This window comes from Pungitius pungitius, chromosome 16 (genome assembly GCF_949316345.1).
Source record: "Pungitius pungitius chromosome 16, fPunPun2.1, whole genome shotgun sequence".
Lineage (NCBI taxonomy): Eukaryota > Metazoa > Chordata > Actinopteri > Perciformes > Gasterosteidae > Pungitius > Pungitius pungitius.
In genome coordinates, this window is record NC_084915.1 from 14,094,980 (window position 1) to 14,118,085 (window position 23,106).

Consider the following 23,106-nt stretch of genomic DNA (forward strand, 5'->3'; position numbering starts at 1 on the left):
AGTCCTCCGGACTGCATTTCCCAGAAAGCAATGCGAGGACCTGATCTTGTGTGTCGTCAGCCAAGCACCGGTGGCGTGGGTTTCTCTTGTCAAACTGGAAACTACTTCTACTGTTTCATCTTTCTAAACAATAGAATCGTTCTCTTAATTGTTCGTGATTTGGGTCGAAATGACGGTAGGTTGTACGCTCAACGTATCTACAGTTCAAAAAGGTTAATGCTGGTTTGCAGAAAGTGTCTTCGTTAATTTACTGTAGCTACTAGCCACGTTAGCTAACATAAGCTAGTTAGTTGTCGAGCCCGCATACCTAAAATAAGAGGTTACAGCTGTTTTATTCTTTAAAGCGTGTGGAGCATTTTTTTTTAATGTATTTAGTTTATTCTAACGTATTATGTTATTGTACTTAATAGTTTAATTAATGTGTATTTGTGTACTCAAATAATGTTTATTCAGTTGAACTGCAGAAACTTCTCTACCCGATTTTCTCCAACGTTATAATCTTGGACTTCATTGTATTCAAGGAGCGAAAGGGAAGAGCAAAGTTGGACTTCTTGAGAAAGATTGAGATAGAGATCCAGGAGAAATGGGAGAAGGAGAAGGCATTTGAACATGATGCACCCACAACAGTCGGGGAAAGCACAAAGTGAGTTGATTACGTTATCTTCTCTTTTAGGTGCTTATGTTATTTCCCAAAAAGGAACTTTCTTTACACACTTTAGTGAGGAATACTCAAAAATATAAGACCATCTTTAAGAGAGCACTTATCACAGTCTGCTATACTCATGAATACCAAAGCAAATCTGTCAGGTATACTTCTTTCAACTAAACTCTTCCTTGTGCTGTCTAACATGTAAGTAGTAGTTTAATAACAGGTACACTACTTGTGCTTTTGTCATTTTCGGAAACCGAAAGAAGCAATGTAATTGTGGGTGAAGCTCTGAGATTTGTTTGTTTTGGTTCCATAATGTTTGTTCCCATGTTTTTCTCCAACCTACATGACTTTGCTCATTAACAGATACCTGGTTTGAAATTCTTCTAATATTAATGAAATAAACTCCTTCCTTCCAGCAAAAACAAGTATTTTGTCACCTTCCCCTACCCTTACATGAATGGCCGATTGCACCTGGGTCACACGTTCAGTTTGTCAAAATGTGAAGTAAGTTTTCATACAAAAGCAACTAAAATGAACTTCACATGCACCTATGACACATTGTTGTTGATGATCTTAACCACTAACTCACTAAGTTGTTTTTTTTTCTTGTAGTTTGCTGTTGGTTACCAGTCTCTGAAAGGGAAGAAATGCCTCTTCCCGTTCGGGCTGCACTGTACAGGAATGCCAATCAAAGTTAGTGTGGTTGTTGTCTTTTCAGTCCAACACATATGTGTGAAGTTGCAAAAACATTTTTTTTTTCTTCAACAATTGGTCCTGCACCGTATAGCTCCCCACAACGCTGCCATTTTATTATTCCTCGCATTCATACAATCATTGTTTCCACCAGGCCTGCGCAGACAAGCTGAAGAGAGAGATGGAGCTTTATGGAAACCCTCCAGAGTTTCCAGATGAGGAAGAGGAGAAGGAGAAGGAGAAGCCAAATACATCTGATGAATTCATCATCAAAGACAAAGCAAAGGGCAAGAAGGTCTGAATCTAAGAGGCCTAACTGAGACCAATTTCCACATGTGGATGGCAAAGAAATACAGTTTTTGTTACTAACAACTAGGTCTTATTAGCTTTAAGTATTCTTTTCTTTCAACTCCACATTCAAAAATGTTTTTTTCAATGTTGCATCAATTTGCATTAAAGGAAACGTGTTCCTCTGTTAGAGTAAAGCAGCGGCCAAATCTGGAACCGCCACTTTCCAGTGGGACATTATGAGGTCTCTGGGCCTCAAAGACAAGGAGATCTCCGAGTTTGCCAATGCTGAACACTGGCTGGAATACTTTCCTCCTCTGGCTGTTAAAGATCTCAAACTGATGGGAGTAAAGGTAAACAATTGTAATCCTGAGTTGTATTTTATTTACCTTAATATGCCATGATTCTGCATTATTGTGTACAACTTACTGTTACGGCTAAATTAACGAAACATGTGTTAACCGTTATGAATTGACCCTGTTGATAACCATATTTAGTGGTTTGTGCCTAAATCCTGGTGCCATGTCATCACTCCGCAGGTGGACTGGAGGCGTTCGTTCATCACCACTGACGTGAACCCCTTTTATGACTCGTTCGTCAGGTGGCAGTTCATCACCCTGAAGGAGAGAAAAAAAATCAAGTTTGGCAAAAGGTGAGCTGGTTTTGGAGTGACAGTGAAACTCTCCGTAGTACTGTCTAGGTGGTAATGAATAGAAAAATAAGGAAAGTAGGACATGCCCTACAGTATGTGGTAGTAATGCTTTCAGGATCAGTTGAACTGTTTACCCTAAAACAATGCTGTACCAATGTATTTTCTTTTCATTGGGTAAAAGCAAAGGAGATGTTTGAAATCAAAACAGTACTAGGTAACATAAGTTTGCCTTAGTCTCATGATATTTAGGCATCGTACGTTCTTTCAGAAATATATTGTGACTGTCCTTCGACTTCTCTTCAGGTATACCATCTTCTCCCCCAAGGATGGACAGCCATGCATGGACCACGACAGGCAGACCGGAGAGGTGAACTTACCTGGCTCAATGAAATAATGAATTCATTGTGAAAAACTGAAAAAATAAATATGTGATTAGTTGAGAATACTAAAAATGTTAAAAGGAACTATGGGCTCACATTCTTTTCAAAATTAAATGTACTACAAATATCCAACACTACCTGATCAATCGTATCCAAGACACAATCGTTAGTGATTTTATTTGACCCGCTTTTTGCCGAGACTATTTGTAAGCTGTATTTTGTTCTTCGCCTTTCAACTACTGTTTTTCTCCACCGGCAGGGAGTTGGACCTCAGGAGTACACCCTCATCAAGATGAAAATAGTTGAACCCTACACAGCAAAATTCAAGTCCAAAGTCTTTTATAGCAGGTAACAAATTGCAATCACTGACAGACTTATGTCTGTCTACGCAACGTTTTACAAAACAAAAGTAAAGTACTGGTACTGTCTTCCTCAGCGCCATGAAGGGCAAACAGATCTACCTGGTGGCTGCCACTCTGAGACCAGAAACCATGTTCGGTCAGACCAACTGCTGGGTACGGCCCGACATGAAGTACATCGCCTTTGAGACGACCAGCGGGGACATCTTCATCTGCACCAGCAGGTCTGCTAGGAACATGTCTTACCAGGGCTTCACCAAAGAGAATGGAGTGGTACCCGTGGTCATGGAAATACTGGGTCAGGTATTAACTTTGTGCCTCTCTCTCAGCTGCATACGTGTTCTACTTTTAATCAGACACAATGTTTCATGGCCATGATGCAAAATTGATTCGTTTGAATTATTTATCCACCACCTTTTTGTCCGGGAAGAAGCAATTCACTTTGGTCAAGGCCAGGTGCATAGGTACTTACAATGCAAATTACACCAGGCTCTGCTTTTCATTTTCTCCTTCCAGGATATCCTTGGCTGTGCCCTGACTGCTCCTCTGACCTCCTATCAGATCATCTACGCTCTGCCCATGCTCACCATCAAGGAGGACAAAGGTATGAGTCAAGAACTCAGGGGATAAAAGAGATATATTTTATTGAATTTTAGTGTTTTTCAAGGCAGATATTTTCCACATTGGTGTCTTCATTGTTAAACGGTTTCTATAGCGGTGTCACTCACCGCAGTGAGAATGCCCTTGGGTGGAAGCACTTTTTTTTCTGGATTTTATGTCAGTCATTTGCCATTGCGCTTGTCCTTAGAGGGTTGAGGGGGAGGGGGGCTCGAGTCAATCCCTGCTAAAATCACGATCGCAGTCCAGGGTCCACCCTGTGAATAGTTAAACCAAAGGGGATTTAAATTTGCCTAATGTATGTCTTTTCGTTAAAATTAAGTTAACTTCTTCCTGCTCTAATTGCTTTAGGTATTACTTTCCGCAGAAAATCAATACTGAGCTTCATCCCTGATCCTTCCTTGTCGTTGATATAATTGGGGAAGCTGTAAGAAAAGTCTGAAAATAGCAGTCCAAGGTCCCCGCAGAATGTATTGGGTGCTTTGCTGCGATGTCAAAGGATGAAAATAATGGCTGCTTTTTGGACCCGAGGGAAAACGTTTGTAAACATGTGAAATGAACCTAATTGCACCCAGAGTGCCTCTTTGCTGTTGGAAGTCAGTACTATCTATTTCTCTGCTCCGTGGAGCTGGAGGGGTGCAGTTTGTCTGAGTGACTTTGTGTGTCCCGTTGAGGTTTGTTTTGTAAATAGTCTTAATTGGAATGCCCAGTGTGTCCGGGATTCAAGGGTCACGGCGAGTAATGAGGGAGGCTGAATCTGCGGCCACCGCTAAAGTTTTTCGGTATTCAGATTTGTCTATTCGTTAGAGTAGCCCCAGTTCAGCTGCTTGGCAGTTGAATAAATGTGATGGCATTAGCAGTGGACTTTTACAATGTCAAGCAGACATACACTCACCGGCCACTTTATTAGGTACACCTGTCCAACTGCTCGTTAACACTTAATTTCTAAGCAGCCAATCACATGGCGGCAACTCAGTGCATTTAGGCATGTAGACATTGTCAAGACAATCTCCTGCAGTTCAAACCGAGCATCAGTATGGGGAAGAAAGGTGATTTGAGTGACTTTGAACGTGGCATGATTGTTGGTGCCAGAAGGGCTGGTCTGAGTATTTCAGAAACTGCTAATCTACTGGGATTTTCACGCACAACCATCTCTAGGGTTTACAGAGAATGGTCCGAAAAAGAAAAAACATCCAGTGAGCGGCAGTTCTGTGGGCGGAAATGCCTTGTTGATGCCAGAGGTCAGAGGAGAATGGCCAGACTGGTTCGAGCTGATAGAAGGGCAACAGTGACTCAAATAACCACCCGTTACAACCAAGGTGGGCATAAGAGCATCTCTGAACGCACAGTACGTCCAACTTTGAGGCAGATGGGCTACAGCAGCAGAAGACCACACCGGGTGCCACTCCTTTCAGCTAAGAACAGGAAACTGAGGCTACAATTTGCACAAGCTCATCGAAATTGGACAATAGAAGATTGGAAAAACGTTGCCTGGTCTGATGAGTCTCGATTTCTGCTGCGACATTCGGATGGTAGGGTCAGAATTTGGCGTCTACAACATGAAAGCATGGATCCATCCTGCCTTGTATCAACGGTTCAGGCTGGTGGTGGTGGTGTCATGGTGTGGGGAATATTTTCTTGGCACTCTTTGGGCCCCTTGGTACCAATTGAGCATCGTTGCAACGCCACAGCCTACCTGAGTATTGTTGCTGACCATGTCCATCCCTTTATGACCTCAATGTACCCAACTTCTGATGGCTACTTTCAGCAGGATAATGCGCCATGTCATAAAGCTGGAATCATCTCAGACTGGTTTCTTGAACATGACAATGAGTTCGCTGTACTCAAAGGGCCTCCACAATCACCAGATCTCAATCCAATAGAGCATCTTTGGGATGTGGTGGAACGGGAGATTCGCATCATGGATGTGCAGCCGACAAATCTGCGGCAACTGTGTGATGCCATCATGTCAATATGGACCAAACTCCCTGAGGAATGCTTCCAGCACCTTGTTGAATCTATGCCACGAAGAATTGAGGCAGTTCTGAAGGCAAAAGGGGGTCCAACCCGTTACTAGCATGGGGTACCTAATAAAGTGGCCGGTGAGTGTATACCACCTGCCGTGTATCAATACAATTTATGTGTTTTCTCAGGCACGGGAATAGTTACCAGCGTTCCTTCTGACGCCCCCGACGACATCGCTGCTCTCAGAGACATCAAGAAAAAACAGGTGAGGAGATTTCTTCTCTGCTGCTTATAAAATCTGCTGCGCTATTTACCCAATTTCGGATGGATTAAATCCCTATTTTTAGGGGAATAAACATTTTACGGAAGAAACTTTTGGAAGGTGCATCCTTTATTTAAGCGTGCTTAATTTCCTGCAGGCTCTGCGGGAGAAGTATGGAATCGAGGACAAAATGGTGTTGCCTTTTGAACCGGTAAGCTGTTCTCTTTGATGCATTGAACAAATTCACTCAGATCAGGTGTTTAATAGAGCCTTAATGTGCGTGTTGTATCTTTTGTGTGTATGTGCACATGTCAGATCCCCATCATAGAGATCCCAGGCTATGGGAACCTGTCTGCCCCCTCGGTGTGTGACGAGTTGAAGATCCAGAGCCAGAATGACAGAGAGAAGCTGGCCGAGGCCAAGGAGAAAGTCTACCTGAAGGGATTTTATGAAGGGGTGAGTTGATTTTTAGTGGTTAATGGAGTGGAGTTAAGAATACACCCATAGGTCAGCAAAATGCAGCCCCTCCCCCTTTTGCATATAAGCAAGTATGAAGCTTTTATGATTTATCTCAAACACAAAACAAGGAATTCACAGCTTAAGGGGGGACTAAATTATTATTTGACTAGCTATTGTTTAAGTGTTTCCCTCAGACATTTTGACAATGGAAAACTCTACTGCAGCAAGTTGGATTGTAGAGAAAGAAACACATATCCAGGCATAGAATACTTTTTCCTGTTACAATATAGCATGACATTAGACAAGTCAAACCTGTCAGCGTAGTGTGCGTTTGAACAAAATAAGAATGTAAATGTAGAAACTAGGGGGCAACTCAACAGCACATCTCTTATATGTACGCTGCATATATGTCATTCCACTGAGCAGTTTAGGATAATGTGTGCTTGTTGAAGGCACTCCAGAGACGTGACCCACTTTTAGTTGACTGAACTGTCAACGCTGTGAAAGAATTGCATCACTATGAATGAAATGTCTTAGGTCATGCTGGTTGACGGCTTCAAGGGGCAGAAAGTCCAGGATGTCAAAAAACCCATCCAGAAGATGATGACGGAGAGGGTAAGACATTCAAAAGACGTGTCAAATCTTAAACTTTAACTTCTGACTTAATCCCGAAGCCAATTGTACACCATCTTTGATAAATGTTCAGTCTATATTTTTAGCTGGACTCATGTTGGATCTTTGTCTATTCATCACAGGGCGAAGCCATGATCTACATGGAGCCGGAAAAACAGGTCATGTCGCGATCGGCGGATGAGTGTGTGGTGGCTCTCTGTGACCAGTGGTGAGTGCCAGCTCAATGTGGTTAATGTGTAACTGGAATACATTATTAGGAGGGATCTGAATCTTCATGGAAGGTGTTTTGTTTTTTTTAAACTACAGGTATTTAGACTATGGGGATGCAGAGTGGAAGCAGCAGGCTCATGAAGGGCTCAAACCTTTGGAGACGTAAGACGGGGGCCTCTGCGCTCCCATTACACATTCCCTTTGCTCGTCATGTTTTGTGTGGTGTTGGTCCAGGCTCATGTGAAGCTCCAGTCTCAACCACCTAGTGTGGAGTTTACACAAAATATTAAATCACCCTGTCGCCTTTGATTATCATAGTGAAAACAAATCCAGTCATGCTAAATTTATATAAATAAACATACACAACTACTTCCTGTGTGCTTTAAATGCTCTGTTTTCCACCCTGCTATGCAGATTTTGTGACGAGACCAGGAGGAACTTTGAGGCGACTTTGGCCTGGCTACAGGAGCACGCCTGCTCTCGTACCTATGGGCTTGGTGAGCGTCTATCTCTTTGTGTTTTTCATGTGTGAATTATTCTGTTTGATCACAGTAATATATAAAACTCTTTTTGCTGCAATCGCTGCTGCATTAAATATGTAATATTGTTTCGTGTATTGCACCAGCCGGCCAAAGCCAAACCGGACTTTATTTAAGATTTGTTGGTGACGTTCTTGGCCCATAGATGGAGACAAAGGACCGACGATAGAGCAAGAGTCTGCCTCTGTTCATGCAGGAGCAGTCGTAGACTGGGGGCACAACTTGTTTCAAGATTTTCTATTTAATGTTGCAGAACTCAAATGACATAAGCACCTTTCTTTCCAACAATTGATTGCTGGAAACAACGATCTCAATAAGAGCTAACTTTTTTTTTTTTTTTTTTGTGAGGAAAACCAGTGCGTGAAGACTGGATGCTGTCTGTCAATGTTTAGTTTATTTGACAACAAAAGATTTACTTCTCAGCTTGTTTGCCAAGAATAACACAATGACGCCCAGGACCTATTCCATTCTGATATGTTCTACTTGGCACCAGTATTTAACCAACTCAACAAGATGGCAAATCCTTCCAGAGATTGTGTCGGCTCGCAGGACACAATTGTCTTTCTTAATAAGTTTGTCTCCTTTTGCTTTTTTCCACTCTCCGTTTTGTGTGCATGTGTGTCTTTCTCTATCTGTGTGTGTGTGTGTGTACGTCTTCTGGTTACCATAGGAACGCGGCTGCCTTGGGACGAGCACTGGCTGATTGAGTCACTATCAGACTCCACCATCTACATGGCTTATTACACCGTAGCACACCTCCTCCAGGGAGGTGTGCTCAATGGACAGGGAGCCTCACCGCTGGGCATCAAGTACGGACACACAACACACACTAGACTGCACAAGGATTAATACCCAACTCATTCACTCTGTCTCCTCTCCTTCCTTAGTCATTTTAAACAACCGTGGAGAAAAGTCTCCCATCTAATACCTTTTTTTTAATTTAATATTTTCAACTACAGGCGTTGCTTAGCAAAAAAAAGCTTGATGCTTTGCTTCGCGTTGATGCATAAAATTAAACGAATAGTAAAAATGTCCACTCGGTGAGGAGCAAGACTTTTCAGTAACTATAGCTTGATTTTTATTTAAGTATCTTTGAATCTGAGATAAAATGATGACACTGCCAAATGCTCCATTAAATTACTTCTCTTCATCCTTCCATTTAACCCAATACTTGACCCTTTTTCTTTCTTTTTTTGCTCCACAGGCCGGAGCAGATGACCAGAGAAGTTTGGGACTTCATATTCTTCAAGACGTCTCCTTTCCCAAAGACGGACATCCCTAAAGATCGGCTGCAGAGGCTTCGGAGGGAGTTTGAGTACTGGTACCCCGTGGACGTCCGCGTGTCGGGCAAAGATCTGGTTCCCAACCACCTGTCTTACTACCTGTACAACCACGTGGCCATGTGGCCAAAAGACACGTGAGTTCGCCCGCTTGGTTGACCAGTGCAGAGAGGAGCAAGTCACGCGGCTTATAGCATGAATTATAACTCATGGCATCCAGATCTAAGATCCAAAGATGGCATGTTTTGGGGAAATAATTTGATGCGTTATGCCTTAATTGAACAAAGTATTGCATTTCAATTTAAAAAAGGTTGCCGTTATATTGGGTTGAACTTGATGACGCCAACGTTCTCTCTGTCCTCCACAGTGGTAAATGGCCACAAGCAGTGCGAGCCAACGGACATCTGCTCCTCAACTCTGAGAAGGTGTGTTAAGTTTTGACTGTGTAATATAGTTTAAATCCCTTCATTTGATATTAACGTTATGCTCTTGGTAATAAATGTCTGGTTCCATCAACATTTGTATTCAGCTGTAAAGCTTTGTATTCAAATACCGCTCCTTATGTGCTGGTAATGCGGTTGAGAATTTCAATTGGTGTTTGTGATTTTGATTTAAACACCAACAGGCTGGGACTCGATGGTTTATTCAACTAAACATTGTAATAAACGTGTGCACGCTTGAATGACTATAGCTGCTGACATCTGTTTTCTGTTCACCAGATGTCAAAATCAACTGGAAACTTCCTCACACTCTGCCAAGCCGTTGACAAGTTCTCAGCGGACGGTATGCTCCCTTTCTTCCTTGTGTTCTGTTGCTTTAGTCTCTCATTGGAGCGTGGGAGACGAAACAAATCAGGTGTACGCTCCGAACAGATTACAAAGTGTTTTTATAGTGCATGGACCATTAGTCTTGGTTATGATATAAGCATCTATTATCCTGTTCTGAAGATAATTAGAAAACGCCCAGTCTTCATAATATAGTTAAGCTGTTGTCACTGGGTGGCATGAGCTATTGTAAACATCAAAGCAATTTGATTGCACTCTAACTAATGAGTTTCTGAATTAATTTATAATAAATGCAGCGCTCATTTTAAGCTCGCTCATGGAAAAACTACATCACACTCAACATTGTGCCGCCCGTTGTCCCGTTAATACTGTGTGCCATTGATGCTCTATCTATTCATCGGGCATCGTTCTGCAAAACGCGTAGAACATTTTCAATGGTGAAGAATCGAAAAAGATTAGTTTCTAAAACCTCTAAATGCGAGGTGGCCATCTTTGAAAAGTCTCATGATTGCATCCACCCACCAAGTTTCTAATTTGCGTCCCTCGCTCCAGCTTCACTGGCAAGAACAACTGACCTTTAGGGTGAGAAACATCAGTCTGGTTCGTGGGGAGAGAAAAACACTGAGGGCAAACTGCCGTTGGGCAAGGACTCCAAAATATCTGCTTTACCAACTCGTTGTACTCTGTAGAACCCAAGTATGTAAAAGATGTGCATTTTTATACCACTAAATTCCTGCGTATTTCTACTTTAGAGGAAAACAATGTTGTATAATAAGCTGATTGGGTTAATTACCAAATAGGCATTTTTTAGTCCCTTTCTTTTGGCATAATCACTGTGGTTACAAAGTAGAGCATGGATTTAATTAGTGGAGGTGATGTCGATCCGATGAGCTGCTCTCCAGAGATATGCGAAGGACAGTCAGACGGAGATTACTTTCTTTATAATTGGATGTCAAGGTGTAGCGGTAAGGTGGTTCGTATTTAACATTATCTCTGTATCAGAAGAAAGTTATTGAGGCCCTGCAGCTTTGTTATTATTTTAATAGAAATGTTCCAAATCATTCGAGAATAATGATGTATTTTCATGATCGTCATGCCAGAAAGTCAGGAACCTTTTAGTTTACAGAGGAGAGAAGCAAAAGATAGACTCTTCATCAAATATTTAGAGGAACATGAGAGGACGACGTGCTTTTCACTGAGGAGGCTGTGAGACCAAGAATGGGAATAGAAGCACAGGGAAAATGTATTTTAAAACAAACCCCCATGTTCGGGGGCAGGGTGGATTGTGTGAGGCATAATTAATGATAATCCATTTAGGAGAATTTGAGCCCAGTGTTTTATCTCTCCACGTGTTTACTTGGTTTTGTGTGGGTTGTTCTCGCTATGGTTGATCTGAATGTTTTCCTTTATAGCTGCTGGAGACATAGATGAACCTCAGGATTAGTTCATTTTTTCCTATTTTGTTTGTTGATTGTTATGTTCTGAACGACCTGAATAATAGAAGCCACCCCCCTGTGGCAGTGACAGATAGCACATAGATGTGTTAAATTGACTTCCTGTCAAAGAGCTTGTGGTGTGGTGTATTCTGGGTATTTGAAGTTTTCTGTGGAAGGTTCCCTGGAATCCTTTGAACTTCATATTGTGTTTGAAGTAATTTTGCAGAACAGAAAAATGAGTGCGATGTTTAGTGTTTGAATATGGATTTTCCAATAAATTAAATAAGACATTGAGGAGAATGGAGCCATTGCACCGCATGAGGTTTTTGCTTTGAAACATCTACAAATCACCTTCTAGCCATTTGAACTCCCTCTTTCAGGTATGCGTCTGGCTCTCGCCGATGCTGGGGACACGGTGGAGGACGCCAACTTCGTGGAGACCATGGCCGACGCCGGCATCCTGCGCCTCTACACCTGGGTGGAGTGGGTGAAGGAGATGATTGCCAACCAGAACAACCTGAGGACCGGACCTGCAGATACTTTCAACGATCGGGTCTTTGCCAGGTAGCGTCCAGAATTCACTGCACAGCTCAGAGGCCGTATGTGGTCTTATTCTAATTAAGTATCTGAAAGTTACATTTTAAGACTCGGACAAGAAAGATTGCAAGTTGGATTGGAATTATTAATTAGAAGAATAACCCATTATTAAGATTAACCAGGTAGAAGTAAGCCAGTCCTTCAGAGTCTTTATGGCTCCCTTGCAAAAACCTGTACTTTCTAGCGCTGAATTAAGTGAACGGTTTACTGGCTTGGCCTCCTGATTGTAAGGATTTTGTGTCCCGTCTCTCTAGTGAGATGAATGCAGGCATCCTGAAGACGGAGCAGCACTATGACAAGATGATGTACAAGGAAGCTCTGAAGAGTGGCTTTTTTGAGTTCCAGGTAAATAAGATGTCTATTTTCAAACCGCTCTCTAATACATATTCAATCATCTTTACGGCCTAAAGACAAGCACGCTGTTCATCTCCACTAATATATATATTGTGATGGTGATTAATACTGCGAAGAGAACGCGACTGATTGAAATTTCATCCTGACCATGCCGTGAATCCAGTGGAATAATGACGCTGTCTACAAATGGCATAATTACATGTCAAAGACCCTTCAAACTGTTTTATTCACACAGGCAGCCAAAGACAAGTATCGGGAGCTTGCTATCGAGGGCATGCACAAGGACCTTGTCTTCCAGTTCATCGAGAGGCAAACACTGTTGCTGGCCCCCATCTGCCCACACCTGTGTGAATATACCTGGGGTCTGCTGGGCAAGGTAAGAAAACATGGGTTTGCCCCTCGGTTTTTAACCTCCACTTCAAAACTCGCAAGTGAAACCGAAATACGGTGCGTGAGAAGCATTCATCTTCGTGTGTACACCTGAGATCAACAAGCTAAGATAACATACTTCCTGCACTGTAGGTCTGAAGTAGCACTTTTTCACATAACGACTGACTCTTATGTTCAATGGCTACCAGCGCACACACACACACGCACACACACACACAGTTGCCGTACATTTCCAGCAGAAGCCTGTGTTCACGCTGTGGGCTTCTCATCAGTATGAAGGGGACGCAGACACTTTGCACGCTCCCGACAGCTCAGCAGAGACCCAAGAATATTTTTAACACGGGGAATTTATGAATATGAAAGAGTGAGGCGGCTGCCGGCGCTCTGGAGATTTATTTATTTAATTTGATTCGGTTGGTTGTCGGGCTTCTGTTGTTGCTAAGCGACGGTGTTTTCTCAAATCATGTGTTCAGCACCGCTAGCTAAAGCGCTAAGAGGCACTTGGTGGACACGGTGCTACGCACACAAACGCCCGGCGTTCCTACTCATAGTTTATATAGTGTGGAAAATAAAAACCACCGCCTGTCATGTACTTTCCATCTTTCCCCCTGAGCTCGTCAGCCATGCTTTCTTTCACCTTTTCCCCAAAAGACCACATCTCTGATGAAGGCGTCGTGGCCCGTGGCAGGCCCGGTGGATGAGATTCTGATCCGATCATCCCAGTACCTGATGGAGACGGCACATGACCTCCGTCTGAGACTGAAGGCATACCTGCAGCCGCCCAAAAGCAAAGTAAGAAATCGCTCCGTGTTGTTTCACAGGCTTCACCCTCACTGTGCTTCACTGCTTTAATGCCTTTTTGAACTAATTCTTTAAAAAAAAAGATTTACGGTTTAACAATTGATTGCTTTCTTTTTTACAGTTATGAAATTTCAATGCTTGTCTAAAGGCTGTTTTAAGTTTGGTAATTAAATGCGAGGCAGTGTTGTGTCAGTCTTTTCTGCCTCTGGTCTTTTATGATTGTTTGAGGACAATGAGGCAGAAAACAATAAAACATCTTGACAATATCAGGCAGCTTGCCGATGGTACAGTTGAGATCGCATAAAAGGCAATCAGTTTGGAACTTGATGATAAAAGAAAATAGTATAAACTTGTAGGTTGTCTGTGTTTCCCTTCTCTTTTTATGGAATGGCATTTTGTATATGGCATGTCTAAGGTTATTTGTATATGACAGATTTTTCTAGATGATCCCTTTTTTATTAATACACTAAGTACCTCGTATAACTCTGTTTAAAGACTTTAAATAATACTTTGAATGTTCTTTTACGTCTGGTCTGTTCACAGCAGGAAAGTTGGTCTGCTTTTTTTTTTTTGCTCAATAAGTATCTCCAGGCAGTTTGGGAAAAGCAAAAAGTATTGGCAAGATTTGAAACAGACGATATCTCAGGCTTCCAGACTGAGGTTATTGATTTGCTGTAAATGTTTTGTTGCCATGAAGGAAAGATGGAAGGATAATGGCCGAGGGGGGGGGGAGATCGGGAAAGACGTCTTCTCATAACAATATTGTTTTCATTTCTGTCAAGTAAGCAGATTTGTTCTGCCTAATGAGTGTCTCCCCCCTGACCTCTCCCCTCCCCGGCTGGAACCATCCCCCGATTGAGGCCGCCCACCTCCACCATGGATGCTGTCACTGTGTCGAATATAATGACAACCCTCAGAGTCTTGCACCTGACAATAGAAATACGAGATGAATCTGTAATCCCCCCCCCCCCCCCCACAGAAAGGTGACTCAAAGCCCCCAGCCAAGCCTTCCCACTGCAACATCTACGTTGCCAAGAGCTACCCTCCCTGGCAGCACAGTGCCCTGTCTCTGCTCGGCAAGCACTACAAGGTGACAAACAACGTTCCTATATATGCAATTCTATGCATTGGTTACATGTAAGAGCATAGGGTCCATTGCAAAGTGATGCCCTGATATATTTTCCCTTGTATTTTAAATGATCACTTAAGTTGCGCTACGTGTTTAACTTGGTACATCCTTCTGTTTGTGGTCGGATGTATTTTCTACCATTTTTCTTTCCAGAGCAACAATGGAGTCCTTCCAGATAACAAAGTGATCGCAACCGAGTTGGGAGCCCTCCCCGACCTGAAGAAATACATGAAGAGAGTGATGCCTTTTGTAGCTATGATCAAGGTAAAGCTGGAGCAGGCGGGTGCACTGTAAAGCAGAAAAAGCACATACTGTCTATAGAGTCATTTTCATAATTCTTTTAAATGTCAGTGTTCTACACATTGCTTCCTGTTTTTTGTTTGTTTACCACCCAACTCACTGCTCGAGGTAGCTCGTCTTTTATTTGTTGTGGTCCAAAGTCTGTCCTACTGCTTCTGTTGAAAGGTTGAAGTATGAATCATCAAATGCAGTTTTTTTTTTCTTTTTCTCTTCCTCTTTGTGTCAAATAATTACAAAGCTGTAGCCAATTTTGTTTGAGCTACCTGGAAATTCCAAAGAGTGGGATTTTTGCTCTATTGATTGAAAGAGTACAAAACAAGCTTTTCAAAGTCTTTCTCAGCCTCTCATCCATGTTTTCTACAATCATAAACATTTAAAATGTTTGCTTTTATACTTTGGCTGCTTCGCCTTTAGAATGTGTTGAATTCCTTTTCAAATTGCAAATTCCATCACACTTTTAAACTTACTTGGGTAAGTACTAGAACGAAGATTCAATCATGTCATTATGGCAGTATTATCATGACGCTCCATAATGCTACTTTTTTTTTTGATGTTAACTTTGTTTTTTTTCCCCCATCGCTGACAAATGATTTGATTCTGACCATTTTTGTTCCGCAGGAGAACCTGGAGAAGAACGGTTCGCGAGTCTTGGATCTCGAGCTGGAGTTTGATGAGCGGGTAGTTTTGATGGAAAATCTGGTCTACTTGACCAACTCTCTCGAGGTATGTTTTGGGATCACTTCTAAAATCAGAAATGATATTTATGGATGGCCCAAGTCTTCAAAGCCAGCTAAGAACACGCCTGACAGGTCTGCAATTTTATGAGTGCAGAGTTAAAGATTTGATGATATACTAAATTTGTTAGTCAACAACTCCGGGCAGCACAAATCCAGTCCAAAGTCCAAATCGAGCACTAACTTGCAGCCACAGAATTTTGGTTTCCTCAACAATACCTCCGCTTTAGAGCCGGGTTTTGCTACTTTTGCAGAAGTCAGTTGAGACAATCCTGAGCTCGGTTGTCAGTCAGGGAAGCCCTTAATACTTTTGTCTGCAAAGAGGCTTAGTCGAAAGTAAAACCTTGGTCCCTAGGAAAGTTGTCTCAAACGAGCACAGATTTAACCACAAAAAGAAAACTGCATATAATCTACGTCAAACTAATACCCTGAATCCATTTCCAATGTTACTGGTAGCTCACACCTGAAAAGTAAGCTTCAACAGAGAAGTAAAACTGAGTCTTGATATGATTTGTTTAATACTCCAACGTAAGTCCGTGGAACTCTGCATTCGTGAAAAGTTACTGTTTTGATGGGAAGTCTTTTTATGCTGCATGTGTGGATGGAAAGGGAAGTTGTTACGGTTTTCTTTTCTAGTGTTCATCTACTTCACAATACCGTTGATAACTCTGTTCCATTTCGAGCTGAATCCCCTGGTCGGGAACGTGTGAGCCACAGAGCCAGATGTTGTGTTTCTGATCTCTGCCGGAGCCAGATTGACACCACCAGCGTCTGCCAGTCCGCATACCAAACACGCCGCTGTACAGATTAGCCCGGCGGTGGATTGATCCCGGCTGATGATTGTTCTTTTTCACATCCTCCACAGTTGGAACAGATTGACATCTTGTTCGCATCTGAGGGCGACGACAAAGTGAAGGAGGACTGTTGCCCAGGGAAACCATTCTGTGTTTTCAGATCAGAGGTAAATGCGTTTGGCTGTGTTAGATGCTCTTAAGTGTGTGTTTGTGCAGGTGTGTGTGTGTAAAAGTCTATTTCAGCGACCCATTCATCAGATTTTGTGACTTGTATTTTTTTTTTAAATGTGTTCTTCACACATTTTGTATCTGTCGGTTGCTTGTTTGCTTATACGCATCCCTTCTGCTAGTTTTTCCTGGTTAACAAAATACGTGTTTATACATATAAACCTACAATTAAAATGAGTGTTTGTGAATTTGCGCTTGTCCTCTATTTCCCCAGCCTGGAGTGTGTGTGTCCCTCGTGAACCCTCAGCCGTGTAACGGCCAGTTCTCCACAAAGGTTGACATCCGACAGGGAGACAGCGGCGATGGCATCATCCGTAGGTTAGCCAAGGTCAACAGACTCATTAAAGGTTAGTAAGACAAATGGATATACTGCAGAAATTCATAAACTGTGGTTAGGAACCACAAATGGGTCTATATGAACATGAATGAAGGTCATTATCTAAATAGGATGGTTTGTTTGATGAAAAATGTCTCTAAGCCGCTGAGGCAAAGGTTAAAAGGGTGTGTGCGGATCGTTCATCTTTCATGGAATAAACGACATCACGCCTTGGTGCTCAGCTGACTTACTGCAACTCAAAGCCGACTCATTGCCAATAAGTATCTGTCCACATTGGACTTTAACAATCACTATATGGAAGACAAAGCTATGTGCTTTATGTGATAGCTGTTATAAAATGGAAAAAAAAACAATTAGCCTCTGATATATCATAACTGGAAACGGATCTGAAATGTCACCGTAATGGAAAAGTGTCACAGCTGTGATTGTAGAGGGCGCTACCTCGTATTCTCCTCCATCACTCACCCCCCCTGACCTCTGCACTCTTTTCCTGCCATCAGTTCATACCTCCCATGTGTCACACCTCCACCTGACTCTGCCTGCTTCTCCTCCTCCTCCTCCAACAGACCTGTCCAGAGTCAAGTTGATGAGGTACGAGGACCCTGTGCTGGGGCCCCGCCGGGTGCCCGTCCTGGGACTCGAGGAACAGGGCAAAGTGCCCATCTCCAACAAGTCTGTTTTCAGCGTCAACCTGGAGGAGAAGAAGGTCACCCTGGCCGACAACGGCCTCACTGTGGACATCGGGAACTCCCTGGTTTACCTGGTTCTCTAGTTCTCTCACACACACACACACACATACATGTTGCCGCATTCAGCAATGAAATATTTCTAAACGGTTTGAATGAATCAATAATTGTTGCCATAAAAAGGGTATTCTTGACTCAAAGCCATAGAACACTGACTCAAACATATATCTGTTTTATAATTGTGTTTCTGTGGATGTGACAGGTTATTATTCACCTCTTTTCTCTGCTGAATGCGGCCTCAGTGACCATCTGAAACGAATTGGATCTCACGAGGTTGCATCTGTTCTCTTACATCAACAGCACAATTCAAGTCTATTCAGATCTAAACTGATTTTAAAAATCAATGGGATTTTGTGTTTGAGGGTGACACCAGAATTTATTTTCTGTTCAGTCTCAATTTAATCGTCTAAGTGTAATGTTGTAATTTTCTTCCTATTTGGTCAGAAGCAAAGTCATCTTTTCTTAAAGGAACAAACAAACCTACAACCAGGTCCTTTTCTTTTTCCACCTTCTTTTATTACATTACATGGTGAGACTGCTCCTGCATCCTTCTTTTTTCATATAGATGGTAATGTGTCTGCTGTGTTGTTTTAAACATTGAAGGTGAGACTTGCCATTCCCTCGTGATGTGACATCCTAAAGGACATCTTTGTGTTTTCTGGGGTTGGATGGTGCTTGTCTCACTTGTGCGTTCCAGGGAAATAATAAAACCTATGAAATATTCAGCCTCCTTCTTTGTTTATTGCTACCCTCCATGTGGGTTTGAATTTTTTTTTTTTTAATACAAGAATGGCACTTATGAGTCATGATTTTGGTGAAGCTATGTGATGTTTTCTCCTGTAATGTAGATAGTGAGGAATTGTATAATTTTGCAATGTGCACAGTCATATAAATAGAGCGACTAAGAGAAGATGTTGGTTCTTAAAAGTTCAGCATTAAAGGGTTGAAATGTTTTTTGATGAATGCAATGGGGATATGCAAATAAAATGAAACAGCCAAAATATCTTTCAGTTGACTTAGAAGCAAAAATATATTATCAAATCTAAAAAGTTCATCATTGGGGTCAAGATACCTTTACAAAGGACTGTGTATTCTATCAAAAGACACTGCCCACATGTTTTATGCTAAGATGTGAAATGGTGTCTTGAAGCTTAGCTTAGTTTAGCATGCAGACTGGAAACTGCTTGACCGGCTTTCTGAAGGTCTGAACATCTGCCCTTAGGCCCTTCTAAAGCTCGCTCTCATGTAGTACATCAGCGATGTTTATCCCACATCTGGGTTGAGACCCATTGTGAATGTCTGTGGGCTTCCACACCCACGATGGTCGCACTTCGTGTCGTTTCACCACGTACAGCGCGCGCGCACACACACACCCACACACTAAATTTAAAGGTCAGAGTCAAAGTAGGAAACGCAGACAATCCCCTCTAAATATGAACTGCACGTATTCCTTTGGTCATAAAACCCATCTGTCTGTTCTCAGCTCTTCTTGAGTCTGTCTGCTGGTGAGTGTTACCTTATATTAACGTTTTAATGTCAAATGATGCTGGTTTTTGAACATCACAGGTCAAACATTCTTTTTGACATGCATCACTTCCCATATATTTAGCTCTGTTTAAGCCTAATCATGAGGAATAAGTCCTCACTCATTACGAGATGTCATCTTGTTTCCCACCCGCAGGTCGCTCCGCGTTGGCCGTGTGAACGTCGCCACATCTGAATATTTCACGCTCATCTCTCCCTCTTTGCATTCGCTGCGTTTGTAAAAGTCGCAGAACGGAAGGCAATCGGCGGGACTTATCTCGGTCACACAGCTTCAGGCCGAGCCATTCGACTGCTGGTTTATCTGCCCCCTGCACACACCCTCTCTCACTGGGGGGGGGGGGGGGGGGGGGGGGGGGGTGTCGCTCCTCCACCTCCTCATTCCTGCTGACTCCCTTCTCACCCCAGTCCCCTCTCTCCCCTCTGTGGATGCCCGTGGCTTCTACTAATGGAGCAGATGACAGTCACACAGCAGTGAGTGCTTTTTCTTGTCTTTGTTGACACCGCTGAGGCGCGATGGAATTACAGCAAACGGCTCACTTATCTTGGTCTGTTTTGTTGTTCTAGGTGCCGCTTGGTTTCCCCTTAATTTCATTACCTTTTTGTGTGTCTATGATAACTGATAATGCAAATGAAATACACTCTTGCTGCATTTTAAAATGTTAAAACCTATGCCTTCACTAAAGTGTGTGTGTGTAATTTAAGTTGCTGAAGGCCTTAAGTAATTGAATGAGGGAATAAATGACGTACTACAAATAGTGGCTTGGTAATATTAGTGGATTATAGTTTCATTTTAAGGCAGTACAAAACCATGGTGCACTAGAAAAATTATTCTGAAACAATTTCCCAAAAAGCACAAGTTAAGACTTCTTTCAGTGTGGGACAACCTTGATGATTCATCTATCTATACACAATAAAAACACATTGTTTGTATGTTTCAGACCAAGGCTGTCAGTCACTCGAGGCTCAGTGTCAGCTTTTGAAAAGGAGGAAGCGAGGGTCTCCAGCACAGGAAGTGAAGACGGCTTGAGGTCAAACGACGCCCCGGCAGCGACCGATCCAATGCTCACGCAGCCCGGCCTCGGCATCACCACGACGACCGTCACCACCATCACCCAGACGGGAGGAGACTGGAGCACTGGCCTGTTGAACGTCTGCGGGGACAAGACCACATGTAACATGAAGCCGCATTCTCCCATGCATATGTACACATATTTCTCTCTCTCACACACACACACACACACAAAGGTACATACGTTGTGCTTACCCTGTGCTCGTAGGTGTGCTCGGGGCTCTGGTGCCGTGCTGTTTGGACCTGACTTTGGCTCATCAGTACGGAGAATGTCTGTGCGTGCCACTGCTGCCCGGATCCACTTTTGCCATGCGGGTCGGGATCAGGGAGCGGTACAAAATACGGGTGAGTGTCACCCCTTGAACGCACCACTAGGAAGACTTAATAAATGAAAGTAAAAGCGATGGTAAAAGCGAACTTGAAAGTTTGCTTTTTTTGAAAATTGTTTTTACATGTAATATTCCTCATGGTTCTGGACGTGTTGCTGCTTTTGCTTGTGCGCGCGTGTCCGTCCGCATGTTTATCCACAGGGAAGTGTGTGTGAGGACTGGACCACGGTGTACTGCTGCTACCCTCTGGCTGTGTGTCAGATGATAAGAGAGATGAAGCGGCGGATGAAGACACAGACCTATCATGTGTCCACTGCCCTTGAATGCTCGTGAAGAAACTCTAGCCAGTAACTGAGGCCCGTCCTTCTGCCACGCGGCGGGGACGGGTTCAGGGCCAACTGAGACGCACCGTATGAATATCACAAAGGATCAATGACACATGGCTTCAGATGCCCTTGAGAATGTCTCGGACAGTCAATCGAGCCTAAGAGGCCTTAGAAGGAGGAACTTTTATTGAACTTGAAGAGCAAAAATAAATGGTCAGTTCACACAAATCGCTTTTTTCCACTTTATTTGTACACTTCTGAGTTGAAATGGAATGAATTACTAATGAACTAGAGACAGTGTCTGCTGTCTGAGTTGTACAGATGTTTAGTGCGGTTTGTGCAGAAACCAAAACGAAGCCCGAAACAAATGTTGCTTCCGAGTTTGTTTATAATATCATCTCCAAAAATGTCGTTTGTTGTTTATTGGTCACCAGAGATCTTCTTCAGTCTCTCTCCAGGGCCGAGATGAAGTGAGGAAACACCTGAAAAACACCTTCCGCACCTTGATGGACAAGTTGTTAAACTTGAAGGAAGTGACTCAACTGTAAGGACGGTTAACTACAAGTCAGACTGCTGCATCTTAACGTCCAGCTTCACATTTAAGTCCAAATACGAGGAAAGCAGGAGAACCAACCGGGCATTGCGTGCTGAGCCAGTGGATCCTCATTGATTTGGAGAGCTGTTTTCTCAGTTGCGGCGTGTGGAATGGAAACAACTGTGCGAGGAGCATTCAGAATGCAGAACCACTTGTCTGATTACGCGGCAAACAGGCCGCAGCATTAGTCTGATCACAGCCGACAGCTCAAGTCCATTTCCATATTTCCACATTGATATTCTATTATCCCTCTTTTCTTCAGTTCACCTCATTCAATCATATTCCCGAATCCCTGATTTCTGTGGTTCCCTGAACCGTAGAAAGAGGCCGACCAGCGAGAACGAGGCTGCGAACGAGGGTCATTTCTACACAGAAGCAGATCCTCAAAGGGCCAATGTGTCATTCACGGATGTGATCTGCTTCAAATGAAATGATGGAAGAAAGAAAATGGATCTTCCCCCCAAAAAAAACAAGGAGTTTTTGAAACCGGATCATATCTTATTTATTACATACGGTAATCTCACATGACCACGGTGGTAATGAGGTCAGCGGTAGCTGCGTTAGGCCCCAGTGTTTCCTGAGCAGCCCCCGGCTGGATAAATCTTCCTGCAGCTCCACGGCTCTCCGCCTACTGCGGGTTGTTAGTGAGCTGGATCTGCTTGGAGCAGAGCTGCCTCCAGGCACCGTGGTGACGTGTTTCGCTCCCCCCCCACCACTCCGCGTTGCTTCGGCATCAGTAGCACTTGAATTGTTTTTTTGCGTAGAATGGAAATATATTTGCTTTGCAAATCAGTTACACCCGTAGCATTTAGGGGCACTTTAGATCTACATTAACGCATGTATTTGTGACGGCTGCTTCCAAAGTAGCAGCTGGTATTGTGAGGGACATTTAACACTTCCCCCCCCAGGGCCCCATAAAAGGTTTTACCCTGCTTGAGCTATACATAATGCATGACTTGTGGCCAGTGTCCAAAGTAAGCCCCGCATTTCCACTATTAAAGGGTCAGTTCATTCCATTTTTATCTGTAATTGGGGGGGGAACTATCCCTTTAATTCTGCGGTTTCAATCGAACAATCCCAACAGGTAAAACGGTTGAAACGAGGAACCCTCGTGTGTGTGTGTGTGTGTGCTCAGAGTTAACCCTCCAACATATTTACATATTGCACGTTTACTGTATCGCCTCACACACACACACACACACACACACACACACACACACACACACACACTGACTCACACACTGACTGCCTGGCCTTACGTCATCGAACGGATATAATTCCATGACCGAAGCACTAGGGGGCAGTCTTGTCCCAGATCTGGATCTCCCTTGTCTCTTTCCCATTCCCCGCAGCTGCCAAGTCTTAAGTGCTGATCTAAGGTCAGAGTTGGGATTTCCACAGCAGTCGTAGAGGTCAAGACTTGGAGCAATGAAGCCATTCCTAAGTCAGCAGCCGGACAGGGACCATAAAACATCTCTGCTGATGTTGTTGTTTTTCGCTGTCTCAGCGTGGATGCGACCGTCCCCACAGACGCATCAGGTGTGGAGTGCAGGCTGTTATCGACAACGGCCCCCTCGGGGGGGGGTGTGTGGAAAATGTGTGTGTGATGTATGCAGAATGT

At 43.2% G+C, this 23,106-nt stretch overlaps 2 protein-coding genes across 4 annotated transcripts; both read left to right on the plus strand.

Annotated features, from left to right (window-relative positions):
* Positions 1-14: 14 nt before the first annotated feature.
* LOC119215105 (leucine--tRNA ligase, cytoplasmic-like) lies at positions 15-18,346 on the plus strand. Its single transcript, XM_037466944.2, has 32 exons — positions 15-175; positions 522-643; positions 1,069-1,156; positions 1,265-1,345; positions 1,500-1,640; positions 1,825-1,986; positions 2,173-2,285; positions 2,589-2,652; positions 2,925-3,013; positions 3,102-3,327; positions 3,541-3,628; positions 5,796-5,872; positions 6,027-6,080; positions 6,185-6,325; positions 6,866-6,943; positions 7,084-7,169; positions 7,268-7,333; positions 7,586-7,668; positions 8,381-8,519; positions 8,915-9,127; positions 9,358-9,415; positions 9,710-9,773; positions 11,592-11,775; positions 12,063-12,153; positions 12,398-12,538; positions 13,204-13,344; positions 14,333-14,443; positions 14,636-14,746; positions 15,401-15,505; positions 16,382-16,477; positions 16,753-16,885; positions 17,442-18,346. The coding sequence occupies exons 1-32, from the start codon at positions 170-172 to the stop codon at positions 17,645-17,647; spliced, it is 3,558 nt and encodes a 1,185-aa protein (XP_037322841.1). The 5' UTR covers positions 15-169; the 3' UTR covers positions 17,648-18,346.
* Positions 18,347-19,554: 1,208 nt separating this feature from the next.
* Positions 19,555-21,949, plus strand: plac8l1 (PLAC8 like 1). 3 transcript variants are annotated; one of them, XR_009942523.1, is made up of 5 exons: positions 19,555-19,637; positions 20,105-20,337; positions 20,444-20,580; positions 20,766-21,103; positions 21,325-21,949. XR_009942523.1 is itself a non-coding variant. In XM_062558110.1 (4 exons), the coding sequence occupies exons 1-4, from the start codon at positions 19,612-19,614 to the stop codon at positions 20,895-20,897; spliced, it is 528 nt and encodes a 175-aa protein (XP_062414094.1). In that variant the 5' UTR covers positions 19,555-19,611; the 3' UTR covers positions 20,898-21,243. The 3 variants fall into 3 exon arrangements, 1 of the variants encoding a protein (XP_062414094.1); XR_009942524.1 differs by having other exon boundaries at positions 21,338-21,949; XM_062558110.1 differs by lacking the exon at positions 21,325-21,949 and having other exon boundaries at positions 20,766-21,243.
* The last annotated feature ends 1,157 nt before the right edge of the window (positions 21,950-23,106 follow it).